Below are 17,720 nucleotides of genomic sequence, written 5' to 3'. Positions count from 1 at the left end.
AAATTACCTTATCTGTAAAATGGATAAATAATACTTGCCTGCCTCCTAACGTGGGCCTCACTCAACAATCAGGTCTAAGAAGTGCAGAGATGAGTGCTTGCCACCTTACACGATTTTATTGTGAGCCTCATGATATTTGGTGTTTTTTTCATAACATGGAGCAAGGATGAATACAAGACTAATGCAGATTGACACAAATCATGAGCAAAAAGTTAATTATCTAGTAAGCTATATATCATTCACCATTTCCTGACATATTAAAACATTTACAATTAATAAGAATCTGAAAAATATTAAAATCACTTAAATACCTGTAGTTATAGTGTTCCGCAACAGCAAAAAGATGTATCAGATTTAGTGTAAAGGCTCTATTTAGTTATAAATCAATATGTTTTCATGGTTCTCTCAACCAATGAGAATGCTCCTTTCTTTAGAAAATACTGTATATACTCAATCATAAGCCAGTTCGTTTATAAGCTGATCCCCCTGCCTCCCCGCAAGATGGATAAGTAAAAATGGAAAATTTTTATAACCTGTTCATAAACCAACCCTATAATTCAGGGGTCAGCAAACTTTGGCTCCCGGGCCATCAGGATAAGCCGCTGGTGGGCCGAGATGGTTTGTTTACCTCGAGCGTCTGCAGGCACGGAGGTAAACCTAAGTAAACAAAGTGTCCCGGCACGCCAGCTGCTTACCCTGACAGGCCAGGACAGCAAATGGTGGGGAAATTTTCGGGGGGGGGGGGGTTGGGGGAGGGAAGAAGCTGGGGGTTAGGAGAATAACCCCTGTGACCAACCCCCACATGACACCACTTCTGGCCCAGGACCCCCACACTCTCCCCATCCCATCCTTTCCCACCTTATCTGGAAAGGGCCAGGGAAGGATGTCTCTGACCTGGCTGGAGCTGCTCCAGCAGGCTGGGCAGCCCGGCCGCAGCCTGCTCCAGCGGGCCAGACCGGGCGGCACGACCGCAGCATGGTCCAGTGGGCTGAGCGGCACGGCCGCACCATGCTCCAGAAGGCCGGGCAGCGCAGCCACAGCCTGCTCTGGGGGACGGGATGAGCGGCACGGCTGCAGCCTGCCAGCCCCAGAGCTGCAGCTGCTTCGGAGGCTGGGGGGGGAGAGCAGCGTGGCCAGAAGCGGAGAGACTCCAGCCCCGCCTCTTCCCTTCTGGCTCTGCTGGCTGTGCTGCCTCTCCTTGCTCCCTCTGTCGGGGAGAGGGGCTGCATCCCACTGCTCCCTCTCTATACCCTTTTTTACTAAAAAAATTCGGCTTATGAATGAGTATATACGGTAACTGAAATACACATGGAAAAATTTAAATAATCGATTTTAGTTTAGTCTTTCAACATGGAGATTTGAATCATGATATAAATCACCTTGATTAAAATCAATCCACCCTGGAGATTAGTGATAATCTCAGGCTTCATTTTTAAAAACTGAAGTATATTTCTAGCCTTCTTGGATGCAAAGCTTGAAAATGTGCCCCCCATGTATCTGAAAGGGTCAAAAATCAGAAGGGCAAATAATAAGAACCCAAAATTTATTATGTTTAAATATCTCATAATTCAAGTGAATTAAAGTAAACTGAACTAAGGTCACTTTAATTCTAAACGCTGGTGTCCACGCAGGAGTTTAATGCATTTTAACTAATCCACTTTCCATCCACACTATTAGTTAATTTGGATTAATTTTCCTGAGTGTCCTCATGTAAACAAGCCATTAGAAAAAACTGGCATATAATGAAATGTCATAGGCAACCTTAACTATATGTGCAGTTGCACAGCTTGGCCTACAATAGCACTGGGTTACCATATCATAAACAGATTGCCTTCTGCTCATGAAAATAGCATACATATAAAATTATGTAGGTTTTCAATACAATTGTTAAGAATGAAGAGTTCTCAAGAAGCAGGTTACACTTGTTGTGAGCACATAATTATATTTAGATGCAAGATTTTTAGGGCAGCAACTGTCTTTCCATCGTAAATGTATATGTAGCATGCCTAGAACACTGGGACCCTGATTCTCAACTGGCGCCTCTTGGTAATATCTCAGTACAAATAATAAATACTACTACACTGAATTTATATTTTTTGTGGTTAAAATTAAGGTGGTCATGTGAATTCCCATTTTTTATTTGTACTCATATGCAAGTGTATTGACTGAAAGTAGCATGTATTTCTAAAATTGTGAAAGAACCTTAACAGAGGATTCTCCGATTTTTAACTGTTTGGATTATTTAGAAATGCATTAAGCAATCTTAATTTCATGTTTATGCTGCTTTTTGTGCTGTAATATACACAAAATATTGAGTTCAATTTTGAGCACCACATTACCAAAAAGGTTTTTGACAAATTGGAGGGAGTTCAGAGAACAAACAACAAACGTTATCAGGAGGCTAGAAGGACTTATTTATGAGAAAAGATTAAAAGAGCTAAATATTTATAGTTTGGTTAAGTAATGAATGAGGTGATGGGGGGATATGATAACAGCATACAAACATCTGAAGTGTGTAAACACCAAGGAAGGAGAGTTAATGTGTTATACAAGGACATAACAAGAAATAATGGGATAACACTAATCTATAAAAACATAGGCAGAATATCAGGAAACACTCCTGGACAGTAAGATGTACTAGACTGTGGAATAGTCTCCTAAGAGAAGTGGTACAAGCCCACTGCTTGGGACTTCAAAATAAGACAAAAGAAAACATTGGAAAATGTACCAGAAGAAGTGTTCACGGGTAACGGGGCAGGCTATATACTATGTAGGCAGATCATTTCCATCTCTCACTTTTATGTATCTGTGATGAATATGCCATATATTTTTACAAGCTTCAGAAAGATACTTAATGACTTTTCTTTGCAAAGTACACATTCAAAAATGATAAAATTCATCATCAGGAAAAATAGACACTGCTGTTAAATAAATAAAATAAATATAAAAAGGTATTTAATTCCTTTCCTGTAAGTCTCTAAGCCAAAAAGTCTTTTTTTTTTTTTTTTTTTTTTTAATTCTTTGAGGAAAAATACAACTAGCCTGCAAACAGCTTCAAGGGCAGGACTGCATCTTCTTCCAGCAGAGGTCACTCCAGGATACCAATTTGCAAATATCATTATAACAAAGATCCAATGTTTATTTTTTACGGAAAAAAATTGGTAAATTGTTTCTATTTATATTACTACTGTAATACAAAACAACAAAAGCATAGAGGTCTGCATAATAATTAAGATACTTTATATTTATGCCACGTGTTCCATCCATAGATCTAAAAAGACTAGGTAATCATCCTTTAAAGATGCACAAAATAAGTGCCCAAGATCAGAGAGAAAAGTTGCATGAACACAAGTAGAGACTGGGTTGAAACACCTTTGAAATGTGGACCTCAATGTCCACAGAGGGGGGTCTCAGACGGAGATTTTTCAAATCAGAACCTGGGGGGGGGGGGGGGGGGGGGGAGAAGAGTGGGAACGGTGAGGTTTTTGTTTGTTTTAAAAAGAATGACTGCTAGCTTACAACAGAGCTTAAAGCATGGTTATAGCCTGCAAAGTGACTCTGTTAAAATGACACCAAACGTCCATATTTATCTTCTTCCTTTAATCTGTACACAAATCAACAGATGAATATTTGACAGACAGCCCTGTAAACTCTGATTATCAAGTATAGATCTTTCTGGTTTATGCATTATCCCCCATAATAACAATTCTGCAAGCTTAACAGACAATTTCATTCACAATGCATGGGTCAGAATAGAATCCAGTGCTCTATTCCATTACTACTTTTAGCAAAACTCTGTTGAATAAAAAGGTGCAGGTATAATATTAGTCATGTTCTGACAATAATTAAGGGGTGTTTTTTTTTAAATGCTCTAAGGGCAGTTTAAAGCCTGACATTTAAATTTTATAAACCCTTGTTTTTGAAAAATGAAAAATTGAAAGTTTCTATGATTTTTCTTTAAAAACAGAAATAGGTTTGCTTTTAAACATTCCCCAGTGTATCCAACCCAGAATGCATTGTGAGGATAACTCTCTTAGTGCCTCACAATCTTGTTTACTGAGGAAAGAGCAGAGAAGCTCTTAGGAATACCTGGAAACAGTCACAATCCATTCAATGCATTGACCAACAGCTTACAAGAGACTTTTTATATACTAAACTAAAAATGACATGAGGATTCTGACAGTCGACATCTTTTTTTTTTTTTAATTATTATTTTTAAAAATATTTTAAGTGCCTGTTAAAGATCTGGCAGTGTGGAGACTCTCTTTGTCCATAGAACAATATGGCTAGGGCAGCAGACAACCAATATTTTTCATACTACTCCCCTCTAGTGGGGAGAGAGTATTTCAGTCTTCATGTCCACTTAGTCCTTGACCAGACAACAAAAGTGCCAATGGTGAAAAAAGGGGCTGAGAACAGCCACATGGGAACAGTCATGAAACGACGACAACTTTTGGTCTCAAACAGCCTGGGCTAAAGTCAAACTGTTGGCAGGAAAGCAAGAGGCTCCAGATCCCATTACCAACCCCCTTAACTACCCCAGTTTCCCAATGGTCTGTTAACTTTCTAAAGCCCTTTGTGGATTTTGTTATAAAATTTTACAAAAATATGAAAACAGAGAAAAGATTACATTGTTTTGAGTCACTCTGTGAGATGTACTGTGTGTACCATTAGCAGTCTGGTGGATTTTTAGAGTAAGTGAACTCTTGGTGGGACTAGCAGCATACCTTACCTGCTTCTTTGCACAAGGCTGCCAAGTCTGCTCCCACATAGCCATGGGCACTATCAGCCAGCTGCACCAACTCTGTTGTTGTCAACAGATGAGGAACCTTATTAAGAAGTTTTCTGAGGATGTCGAATCGGTCTTGGGCATTGGGGACCCCGATTTCTATCTCTTTATCAAAACGCCCAGGTCTGCGTAACGCTGCATCCAGTGCATGCGGACGGTTTGTAGCACCCAGTACCAAAAGTTGCCCTGCACCATCTTCCTAATGAGACAAATAAATAGAAAAACAAGTTAGATTTTAAAATGGTGTTAAAGACCTCACAATTTACACATGCTTATGTATTTGTTCAGATAGCAAACTAGAGCCTTCTTCTAACCCCAAAAGAGTAAGTAGTAATAATACACACATAGCACTTTACAACTCATCAGATGAAGAATCATCATCATGTGCTGGAACTTTTGGGACAGGAACTGAGCCCCTGGTACCAAGTTCGGGAGGACAGCATTGCTCCCATTAGAGCTGAGCAAAAGAATTTCAGTTCCACAGGAAATTTCTATATTTCAACTTTTGTTTTTGTCCGAAATTGGAGAAAGTTTAAATACCTTAATTTTTCACAGGATGCAGAGTTCTGAACATTTTCAATTCAGAAATGAATAAATGGTTTTTTCGGTTTGCTGAACTAACATGAAACATTTTTTTTTTTTTTTGAGTCAGCTCAACATTAAACTGCATTTTCCTATTGTAACACATTGCCTCATGGGAGCTGTAGTTCAGGAGCCTGATGCCTCCATCCTCCTTATAGGCCAGGCTCCCTGGCCAGACTACATCTTCCATGATGCACCCCCATATACATGACTACCATGAGGCACTATGCTGCTGAGTCCCAGGAAAGATAGTGTTGCACGTTGGGCAATATAATCATATCAGAGAACACAGCCCAAAGGAGAACATGGGAATATGAACTATAATCCCCATGGGACAATTCACTATAATAGGGAAATGAAGTTTAATATTGAGCTGACCCCCAAAAATTATTTCAGGTCAGTTCAACAAACCAAAATATTTTGATTCAGATCAAAATGACCCAAAATTAAAAATTCCCCTTCAGAAATATTGAAAAACTCTGTGTGTGTGGTGGGGGGAATCCCACAAAAATGGTTTGTTTACCTTGAGGGTCTGCAGGCACGGAGGTAAACCTAAGTAAACAAAGTGTCCCGGTGCGCCAGCTGCTTACCCTGACTGGCCAGGACAACAACTGGTGGGGAAATTTGGGGGGTGGGAGGGTGGAAGCTGGCGGTCAGGGGAATTACCCCTGTGACCACCCCCACATGACCCCAACCCTAGCCCGGGATTCCCACACTCTCCCCATCTCATCTCTTCCCCTTAACTGGAGAGGATGTCTCTGGCCTGGCTGGAGCTTCTCTGGCAGGCTGGGAAGCGCGGCCGAACCTGCTCCGGCGGGCCAGACCAGGCGGCGCAGCCGCAGTATGTTCCAGCGGGCTGGGCCGGGTGGCACAGCCGCAGCATGCTCTGGCGCCCGGGCAGCGCAGCCACAGCCTGCTCTGGGGGGCAGGGCCGAGCAGCATGGCTGCAACCTGCAAGCCCCAGAGCTGCAACTGCTTCAGAGGCTAGGGGGAGAGCAGCGTGGCCAGAAGCGGAGGGACTCTGGCCCCGCTTCTTCCCTTCTGGCTTGCTGCCTCTCCTTGCTCCCTCTGTTAGGAAGAGGAGCTGTGTCCCAAAATTCCCTCTCTATACCCGTTCATAAGCTGACCCCCTTCTCTGGTGCTTCCCTTTTTTACTAAAATCGGCTTATGAACAGGTATATACGGTAATTCAGTGACTCAGACAGAGATTATGGGTCTATTGCAGCAGTGGGTGGGTGAGTTCTGACCTTCTGCACATTGCAGGCCGCAGACTAGATGATCATGATGGTCCCTTCTGACCTTAAAAAGTCTACAAGTCCATGAAGTCGGAGGCACTACCATGCAGTAACAGGGTATTGGACTGGAAATCGTAAGACCTATGTTTTAGCCACACTCACATGATCCTGCTGAGCGGCCTTACTCAACTCTCTCCCTTTCCATTCTTTAGTTTCCCCATCTGAAAAGTGGTTCTATAGATGAAGAGCTCTATACAAGAGCTAAGTATTGCTTTTATTTGTTAAGAAAGAGTTTTGAAAGTGTGGTGTTCAGAATGTCCCCAAAAAGACTATCCTTAGAAAGAAGATCCATTGGTCTTTACTAATAGGAAATATCCCCTTCCTGTAGCCTTATATAGAGGTCTATTTGAGCTGCCAAAACTTTATGCAGGAAATTAAGGGAAACTTGCAGTTAACATCCACAAGATTTTTATACTCACTGCTTCTAACTCTGTGCAGAAAGACACAGACCTCACACTCCTACTATCCTTTGAAAGATCACTGAAGTCAATAAGGCCCTAAAAAATTTAGTATGGGAACTGAAAGGGTATCTTAGCAATCCAGGCCAGACAAAAAACACTACCAACAGTATTTTCATTTAATTTCCGAATAATCTGGTATCTGTTTCGACTTGATAAAAAGATGCCTCTGAAGTCTTACATTTATTGCCCCCCCCGCCCCCCCCCAAAAACAGAAAAAAGGGAGATGTGGAAGGACAAAAAGAAAATGGAAGAAGCTATATACTCTTTTCTCTTGCAATTCAAAAATGTCTCTGAATGTCAAAATACACACACATTATATACAAATAAAAAATAAATAGATATAGATATATAGGTTTAATTTCTCTGAAGTGTCACAACAATATGGTGCGATACTCTGTTAAAGTAAACGTAATTTACTGAAGGAAATCACTTATTAGTTTTAACCCTATCTAGTGTTAGTAAGGGACACGTGTCTTCTCTTTCTTTTCCCTTAAATTCAATAAGGATATTAGATTGCTGTCTAAAAGTTTCTTCTAACTCATCTTATGCTGGCCTGACTGTGCTACAAAACCAAATGCAGTTTATTCAGTTCTTCCCCTTAATACACTAATTGTATCAATATACTTTACTTACTGAGCCAATGCCATCCATCAATGTTAGTAATGAAGCTACAACTCTTTTTTCTACTTCATTCTGAGCCCCTTCTCTCTTCGGACAGAGTGCATCCAGCTCATCAATAAATATAATTGATGGACGACTGAAAGAAAAATAAATAAAAGTAACTTATCTGCCATTTGTACATAGCAGCATTTAAAACATTTAGGCTTCGATTTTCAAAACTAATGGATATGGACATTCAATTCCCATTAAAATTAATGGGTATCCAAATCTCCAAGGTGACAAACTTTCAGCCTGAAGTATGTTTCTGCTCCAATATATGACTCTGTAAAATAATTGCATTCTGTGATTCCATGTTTATTGTTCTCAGATTCTATACTGACTTTATTCTGCTAATAAGTAAAAAATTGGCTTTTCTAGTTGCTGTCCCTGCAAACTTAAACTGAGACCTAAAAGTCAAGCTGGGTTCTCTCTTGCTCCTTCCTAGGTTGAATTTGGCCCTCCAAATGAATTTAGTTTACAATTCTGTTGGTTAAACTTGAGTGAAAATATTTTAGTACTGAATCTGGCCCTATAGGTGCAGTCACACATGGTTTAGATAGCCATTAAAAACACTTACATACATACTACATTCCTCCAGTAATCACAACTTTCATGGCCACACCAATAGATTTTTCCAAAACTACAATATTAAAATTCTGTAAGATTTTAACAAGATTTTTGTTTTTCCACTCAATAAGGTCAGTGACAGCTTTCTACCATTCTGTTTCTATGATGAAATATGGGTAAAACAGAAGATGGGCTTCTCTTATTTAAGCTAAATGAGTCTCTCTTTTGGCTCAGGTGGCAGAACATTTCCACTGGAAATTAGAAATCATCCCAAATTAAATCTTTGCATCTAAACAGCCTTGGAACAAATGTAAACAAACTTCGTATCTGGATCCAATCTATCTGGCTTGGGTTCCTTTCTATTGCAAATGAGAGTTTTGAGTTCTAACACCAACTAGGTTGAGAATTTAATATTTTACGTAGGACTCATGCTAATTGGTTTAGAATAATATACAACAGCCTCCTTAAATGACATTGCATTTATAATAAGGGACCAAAAACATAAAATTTGGAGATTAGATTATTCTTCTTTGCGCCAAGCTGTATATAAATAAAACTTATCTACATTTAAAATACCTTTGCAGGAAAAATATTACAATCCAGAGAATTTCATAAGCTTTTCTTTACGCAATAATATCAAAATTTGATTATATGATTACACACATGAACATGTATGTAATCAGAATGATCTAAAATGAATGTACCGTTGAGAGGCTTCAGCAAATATCTGTCGTAATCTTGATTCAGTCTCACCATAAAACCTGAAACAATCACAATATTTTAGTAACAGAACTTTTACTGTTTTCCAAGTTGGGGCGGGACTCTATTCCTTGAGTTTCCACAAGATGGTGTTCAAACCTTCAAAGCATCCCAGAGAATGTGTGGCTTGTCACAAAGATTATTTTAAATTTGCATTTCCACTGGGATAAGAGACTAAGGCACAATTTATACTTATTTTAAAATATGACCCATCTGTAGCCAGCAAAAATTAGGGGGAACAGTTTATCTCCATCTAAGTCATAGAGATTCCAATTTTTTCACAACTAAACCAATGCTACCTGGACAAATTCTCATCTATAGCCTCATTTTTGCCTTTATTTTACTGTGCTTTAACAAACAGTCCTTTTTCCTTGTTGGACATACAACTGGCATGCAGATGCAATTCTAATTATCTTTCTAATTATTTATCAAATTATTTCCTTTTTTCCCATTCCACTGCCATACATACCTCTGTACTATACTAGATAAGATTCCTCTTCAAAGGAATGATGAAAACAGCCTCCTGTTACTTCATTTCACTGGGAGGTGACAACTATAATTTTCACTCTAGAACAATAAACAGCATAATCCCATCCCCATGAACTTCTGAGACTTGGGACATATACACTGGACCCAATCCTACATATTTATACACTGTGCAACGCCAATGGATACAAGCCTGTACAGAATTTGGCCCAATGTCTCTAAGTTACTGATGTAATAAATTAGATGAACTTACTTGCTTATAATTTCAGGACCATTAATAATTGAAACATGGGCTCCCACTTCATTTGCAACAGCTCTGGCAATCATGGTCTTCCCAGTACCTGGAGGGCCATACAGTAGCACCCCTCTAGGAGGAGGAATTCCTTTAAACAAACACAGAGAGAAAAGCGTTACTTGTGCTTAAGGCGGTTGTGAACAAATCAAATCACCATGCTCCACCGCTCTACAATATACATGTCTACATTACTGATTTCTATATTCTACATGCTTTTATTTAAGAAATATAGGCATATACTAATTTTTAATAAAAACCTATTATATAAAATGTTATTTTCCCCAATAATCCTATTGAAATCCTTCTGATTGAAAACCTAGCATTAATTAAATCTTTATTATGTTACTCAAGATTCCTACAATACTGTTTGTACAAACCTCCAGCACAACAAAACCACTCCACTTCATTACAGGTATGCACACATTAAATAATATTATTAAAAAAGACTGGAAATACCAAATATAAGAATGAATGTGCCTCTGTAATAGCAAATATTAGGAGATTGGGGATAGCTGACAGCTACTGATGAGCACTAAGGTCAGACAAGGGCATCTGCCAGGGATGTCGGTAAAACAAGGTGTCTCTGCATATAGTTAAAACAAGAGAAATTACAGCCAAACTGGAGGAGAGACCGGTTCGGAACACAAGTATATTCCAGAAAAATTAAATGGTTTCAGCCTAGAGTCCAATAAAACAGGCACACACACAAAAATTAAAAACAAGAAGTTTAAAAGCCAAAAATAGGTGGATTAGAATTCCTGACAATGGACCTTGGCAGAATGAGCATTACTAAAATATGGTAGAATGACAAATGGTCAATGAAATATTGTAAGCCTGACAATAAACTATATAAGGACCAATTATACCATAGAGGTGATGGAATAAAATCTAATGAGATAAATTTCCTGAGAACTATGGATTCTGTATGGATAAGCCCAACCTCTAGGAGTACATATGCAAGTAGAACAAAAAACTAAACATTAATTGACAAGAGTTAGCAAGAAACTTCCTTTTACCAGGTTACTCCTTAACGTCCACCGAGGGAATTGTTGCACATTCCTCTGATGCTTGTCAATGTGAAGGAAAGAGACCAAGAGTCTGGTCTAGTACGCAATTCCTATGCTATTGTACTGCAGATAACCACATATTCAAGCCTAATGATATTGAAGTAAATATAGGGCTTGATATCTCTCTGATGCCATTAGCAAAGGAGATGCTGATTATCCAGATGTCACCTATGTTATGGTGCGGGATTTGCAGCAGCATCCCTTCCTTGTCCCTGACACATGAAATCCCCTGGTGCATCTTGAGGTCTGGGCTCTGTGGACAGAGCATGGATGGGCATTCTTCATGGCATCATCCCACAGAAACTCAGAGGGAAGCCCTACGCAATATAAACTAGCACACCCATAATTGTCTTACATGGATTGTCCCTCTGTTCCAACAACCCACATCCCCTCAGAGGAGACAGGCAAGGTGGAGAAGCAATGCAGAGGTATAGGGCCCCTGCAATGAATAAATTCTGGCCCATACCCCATATCCCAAGACCACATGGATCTCAGAACATAAATAGGTTGGGGAGTCAAACACCTTGGCCATTCCAGAGAGAGACAAGTAATCCCTCTGCTGACATAACGATTCTGAGGGTGAAAACCTGGTTATTTCCCTCACCTTAGCAGATTCTTCTCACCTAGGGCACAATCTCTCCACTCAAAGTGATTTATGGGTCAAAGCAGCCAACAGGGTTTACCTCAAAAACCTGTAAGAATAGCAGCCACACCACTCTCCTACCCCTACCTATTCCCTTTCTAGAAAAACTTCCCCAGGACTTTAACTTTTCCTAGAAATTATGGATAGAAAACACCTATTAAGATAAGCTAATCCATCTGCTGCAAATGAAGGATTATTATTGTTCCCTACAGTACTCTCTAGTGCTTTGTCCCATCTTGTTTTACATTGTCCAAAGCACTGTGATTTAATCTAAGAAAACATCATAATAAATAATTTTAATGTTTAAATCATTGCATCCTTTCCAATTCACATGGGTGAATTGCACTATATTCTTTTCTATAATTTACAGAAACCCTGGGTCAGATAAAGGGAATTAAAAGGGGAGGGAGATGAGGGGAAAAACTAGAATTTGATTGGCCAATCTTTAAATTAAATGCACTTTTTTTTTTTAATTGAACTCTATAAAAACAGACTTTAAGCAGTGGAGTTACAGAAGAGTACCTGTATTTTTCAGGTGACCGACTAACTCCTTGTTACTCGTCATGAGTTCCCCTGGGTAACTACACCATCACAGACTCTCCTCTCTAAGGCATGATCCTTACAATCTAAACATTTGGTTATTAAAAAAGGAACAACTGTAAAGAAGATAATTATAACAGAGTTTAGTTGGGAACTAAAGTACATCAAATCTGTATCACACAGAGAGGGAATGTGTGTTTCATATAGAGTGACTTGTTAATATGGGTGAAAGAAGTGGTAAGTTAAAGAAAAACTGCCTTAGATGAAGAAAACCAACTCTTAGACATCATACCGTAACACTTAAACAATTCAGGCTGCTTCAGAGGCAGTTCAATTGTTTCTCTAATAGTTTGTAGCTGGCTGCTTAAACCACCTATCATGTCATAGGTAAGGATAGATTTAGAGTCGTGTTCTTCTGTTGCAATGGTCCGATTCTCTACGAAATTGACTCTAGTTCTTGAAGAAATAAAGTAAAAGGTATCCAAATTGCATTTTGCTCCAGTGTTGCCAGTGCGTAGCAATCTCATGCTGTCTTCATCTCTGATTGATTCAGAACCATCAATAAGGTCTCTGACATTCCCCTTATTACAGAACTCATCTGTCCGGTCATAATCCTGCTCACCCCCTATCACCACAGCATTTGAAGTAATTAGTGAACTTTGAGCCATCAGCTTGCATGGAGTGCTGGTAGATGCTCCTTCCTGGTTGTCTTCTATGTCCAACTTTCTGAGCTGCAAAGACAAGTTTAGAGCACTGGTCTCCAAGTCAGTCTTCTCAAGGACTGGCTCTTGTGTTTCACTGAAAACAGTACTTCTCTGCATTTTCAGCAGGGCCCCATCGGTTCCTTTCACCCTCGTCACCATCAAGTTGCAAGGTTTGCCATAGAAAGTGAGATGCAAAAGGTTGCCTGGCAAAACTATCTTCCCATCTACAAGAAGATTAAATTTTAGTAAATAAAAAAAAAATATATAGTACATATTAATCTTATTTTCCAGCAATACTTTTCAAATATGAATGAATTAGAACAATTTTTCATCAGTAAACCCTAAAACAGATGTCACAAATTAACTGTCCTAAAAGACAGGAAAATACAGTTCTCATCTAAAATGATCCCTTCAAACATAGTCAGCCTCCATAAGGATAAATTTTCTGAATGACTGTCCATTAGTATTTCTGGTTGTTTCAAATTTTGGAGCACATAAAAAGTTACAGATTATATTTCTAGCAAAGACAGTTCCTTAAACTCTCTATTTATTAGTGTCTTCCACTGTCTCACGATTTTACTTTAAATCCCAGCTCCTGGAGTCATGTGCTTATGCAAGAAGCTCAGCTCTCTCTTCTCATAACAGAAATAAATTCATAACCACAATTGTTGGGAGTGCATCGCATTATAATGCAGAAGACCAAGACAGACTTTTAAACCATCTCAGAATGAACTGACAGCAGCCATGATGGACTGAAAACTATGTTTCATGCAAGTATATTATTATTTGCTATTCACACCGTAGTGAAGTGATGTCACCCAGAATGAATAGGTCAATAAAAAGTTTAAGGATTTGTAAAACAAGCTAAAGTCCTATGATGAAGTGCTGAAGAGGCAAAAGTCATTTTGGAATAACCGTTTGATTAAGATAGTGGGTGACTGATATTTACTCTCAAAAAATGGTTTCTCTACTAAAATATACATGTAAAACAAAAAAACACAAACCACTTACCTAGATTTCGCAAAAGACAGACAGTCAAGTCTTCAACATTAATACAGGCATCTTTGTCCCTGTGGTTGTGATGAAAAACAATTTTACAATTCCCTAGTAAATCTAAAAACAGAATCAGTCTATAATATTGATAACTCCTGATTTATTCATTAACAGTATATCCTATACTGCAAAACAAAGAAGTTAATTTAACTCTGCAAACAGAAGAAACTGATGGGCAAATTTACAAGTTGCTCTGTTTGACTCATTGTAGTCTAGTCATAAATATAATGTAAATATATTTGCTCTAAGGCTAACTAACTACCGGTTTAAATATTAACATTTCTTCGGATTTTTCGTAAATATAATATTTTATACAATAATATAAGTCAGGATTCATCATTCCTTAAAATGAGAAGGATGAGATACGTTTATCTCTCAAGTGACTACTGTTCTGACTTACAGTGAAGGTGGTTACTTCATTTACTAAATCAGTAAATGATTCAGAAAAAAAACCTAATTTTATACCGCAGGCCTGCAAAAACTTTCATACATGAGTAGTCCATTGATTTCATGGGCAATACATGCATTTGTAAAGGTAAGCACAAACGGGAGCATTTGCAGATCTGAGGACCAAGCCCTTTCCGACTGTGCAAGGTTTTCCCTGCAGTATATTCTCTAGTACTGTACTTCATGCAATCCAGTTTTAAATGAGGGATGTTAAACCATTTACCCATCAAGAGTATCAATGGTCTAATACATTACATTCAGGATTTTTTTTTTTTTAATAGTTAGCCTAAATTTTCTCTCTGTTTCTTCCCTAATTTTACTTTGTTCTGTAACCATGTTAAATAATTCTTCCACTTCCTTGGCATTTACATTTACACCCTTGAAATGTTTGTAGGTGATCATCACAAACTATCCTTTTTTTCCCTTTACACTAAAAGAAAGGAAGATGCTCCTCAAAGACATAAATTCAACCAAAACATTTTACCTTTTTAAAAGAAAACATACCAGATACAGAAACTGCAACTAAAATTATGGTCAACAGAGGGAGTTCTAAGTCTACTAATCACAAAGTCTCTTCCCCAAATATTTTTACTGATCAAGGAGAAAATTCTAGGACAAGAAACATATCATAAATTTTTGAGAAACTTCAAGTCGCCATACAATTTTATGACCCTAATGCAGCAAACACTTATGTATTTAATTACCTTTACACATCTAAGTAAAACTCTTGCAGTCATTTAAACCGGTGGTTCTCAAGCAGGAATACGGATACCCCTGGGGGTATGCGAACTTCTTCCAGGGGGTATATCAACTCATCTAGATATTTGCCTAGTTTTATAACAGGCTACATAAAAAGCATTAGCAAAGTCAGTACAAACTAAAATTTCATACAATGACTTTTACACTGATCTATATATTATACACTGAAATGTAAGTACAATATTTATATTCCAATCAATTTATTTTATAATTATATGGTAAAAAGGAAAGAGTAAGCAATTTTTCAGTAATAGTGTGCTGTAACACTTGTATTTTTAGATCTAATTTTGTACATAACTACATAAAAACTTAAGAATGGCCCTACTGGGTCAGACCAAAGGTCCATCTAGCCCAGTATCCTGTCCTCTGACAGTGGCCAGTGCCAGGTGCCCCAGAGGGAATGAACAGGTAATCATCAAGTGATCCACCCCTGTCGCTCATTCCCAGCTTCTGGCAAACAGAAGCTAGGGACACCATTCCTGCCCATCCTGGCTAATGGCCATCGATGGACCTATCCTCCATGAATTTATCTAGTTCTTTTTTTGAACCCTGTTATGGTCTTGGCCTTCACAACATCCTCTGGGGCAAGGAGTTCCACAGTTGACTGTGCATTGTGTGAAGAAATACTTCATTTTGTTTGTTTTAAACCTGCTGCATATTAATTTCATTTGGTGACGCCTAGTTCTTGTGCTATGAGAAGTAGTAAACAACACTTCCTTATCTACTTTCTCTACACCAGTCAATTTTATTGACCTCAATCATATCTCCCCTTAGCCGTCTCTTTTCCAAGCTGAAGAGTCACAGTCTTATTAATCTCTCCTCACATGGATGTCGTTCCATACCCCTAACCATTTTTGTTGCCCTTTTCCGAATCTTTTCCAATTCCAATATATCTTTTTGAGATGGTGCGACCACGTCTGCACACAGTATTCAAGATGTGGGCATATCATGGATTTATATAGAGGCAACATGTAAGCAAGTACTTTTTAAGTGAGGTGAAAATTGGGATATACAAGACAAATCAGAATCCTGTAGTCTGGAAAAGTTGAGAAACACTGATTTAGATGACGTGTGCACAAAATTAAGAAAGCATAGAACTGCTTACAGGAGGAGGGACTACATTAATACTTATTTTACAAATTTGGTAGTCTTACAAGAAATGATAGTGCTAAGGCCAGAAGCAATTAAAGTGACTTTAGGATCTAGCCTACCATTTCTTTCTTTACATATTAATAGAATAATTCTAGAAGCCCAGCAACTGGAACAAAACATAATGGAGGGGGAAAATCTGGTTTAGGAAAAGTCTCAGCATTCTGCTTAGGAAAAGTTTCTAAAAGATTATTATAACCAAAAGTATTTTAGAAATTAGGAAGAATTCCAGTGGCAGTTCTCTTTTAGGGAAAATCTATTTCATAAAAATGTTACAGCTGAAAACACAGGAAGGTATGATGTATAGTATTCACATACAACACATACGGACACTAAGTTTATTTTATTAACTTTACTTAAAAACACCTACCTTTCTGGTGGAGGGTTTAAATGAAATGAGTATTTTCTACCAGTTAACTAAACTAAGGGGGGCATGTAACACTAGGCAAGCTTTCCATATCCTTTGCTTTGCTGTAGCTTAAAACAGTAGTTATATGTTTTTTCCTTATTAGAAAAAAAAAGAATAGCAAGCGTACCATATGGAGTTAGTAACAGGCGTTTGTGAAATATACAGCAAACTCATCTAGAATAATTAGAGTAGGACTACTGGCCTGATTATGTTACTGACACTGGCAGTGTGTGCCTGACTTTCTAGAGTATTAAAATGTGTCTGCCATCATTTCTGGCACGCCAATTTGTATGAGGATAGCCTCTCCATATTCAAAGGGACAATCATATGGTTAGACCTGAAATTCAGGGGTTGGGCAGGGATAGGGAATATAGTTTACAAAAATTAATATCACACGGTAATAAAAACTAATATTCCAGGAATCTTTAAAAAAAAAAAAAAAAAATGTTTGAACTGAAACATTCCCCACCAACCCACATGTTATATCAGTGAAGTATTGTCAATACTGCAAGATCAAAAATCATGAGACAGATCAACAAAAATAAAAAAAGATTAAAAAATAAAAGTAAAAAAAAAAAAAAATCAAGTAGCCTCATGATTTTAAAGCCTATTTGTTTTGGTGTGTTTACTCCTCCTCCCCTTGTCTAAGTTGCAAGTTGAAAATTCAAAGTGAAATGTAAAAAAGCTGCACTCAACATGATAGTGTCATCCCTTATTCGTCCTGTCTGATGGAAAGGTCATTCCTCACAGTTTGCTCCTTCACCCCATCACCGTTCTTCCCCCATCAAGCACCTTGAGTGCTCTCCTCAACTCCTCCCAAACACCACTGCAAGGTGCCTCCTAACCACCTTACAAACACACTGTGTCCTGTCTCTTCCCTAGGCACTGCTTCCCTGATTTTTTCCCTGGCCTCCTGGGCCTCGGCCTTGCACCCATCTCCCCTGCACTGTGCTCCCCCATTATCCCATTCTGGGTCCAGATCCATCACCCCATGTCTGTCCTCTGTTCCTCTGCCTGCGAGCCTTACTCCCACCATCCTATCCTGTGTCTACAGC

At 38.5% G+C, this 17,720-nt stretch overlaps 1 protein-coding gene across 6 annotated transcripts in view; it reads right to left on the bottom strand.

Annotated features, from left to right (window-relative positions):
• SPATA5 (spermatogenesis associated 5) overlaps positions 1–17,720 on the bottom strand; it is a 290,334-nt gene that overhangs the window by 267,160 nt on the left and 5,454 nt on the right. For all 6 annotated transcript variants that reach the window (XR_004645908.1, XM_034772170.1, XM_034772171.1 and 3 more), the window contains exons 4-9: positions 13,860–13,918; positions 12,437–13,072; positions 9,853–9,982; positions 9,059–9,115; positions 7,761–7,884; positions 4,733–4,988 (exon numbers count right to left, since the gene is read on the bottom strand). Coding sequence is in view for 5 of the 6 variants with exons in the window: in XM_034772170.1 (XP_034628061.1) it covers positions 4,733–4,988; positions 7,761–7,884; positions 9,059–9,115; positions 9,853–9,982; positions 12,437–13,072; positions 13,860–13,918 (1,262 nt within the window). In the remaining variant the exon portion in view is untranslated. The remainder of the gene's footprint in view (positions 1–4,732; positions 4,989–7,760; positions 7,885–9,058; positions 9,116–9,852; positions 9,983–12,436; positions 13,073–13,859; positions 13,919–17,720) is intronic.

Source organism: Trachemys scripta, chromosome 5 (assembly GCF_013100865.1).
Source record: "Trachemys scripta elegans isolate TJP31775 chromosome 5, CAS_Tse_1.0, whole genome shotgun sequence".
Lineage (NCBI taxonomy): Eukaryota > Metazoa > Chordata > Testudines > Emydidae > Trachemys > Trachemys scripta.
This window is presented reverse-complemented; position numbering and strand designations above follow the sequence as displayed.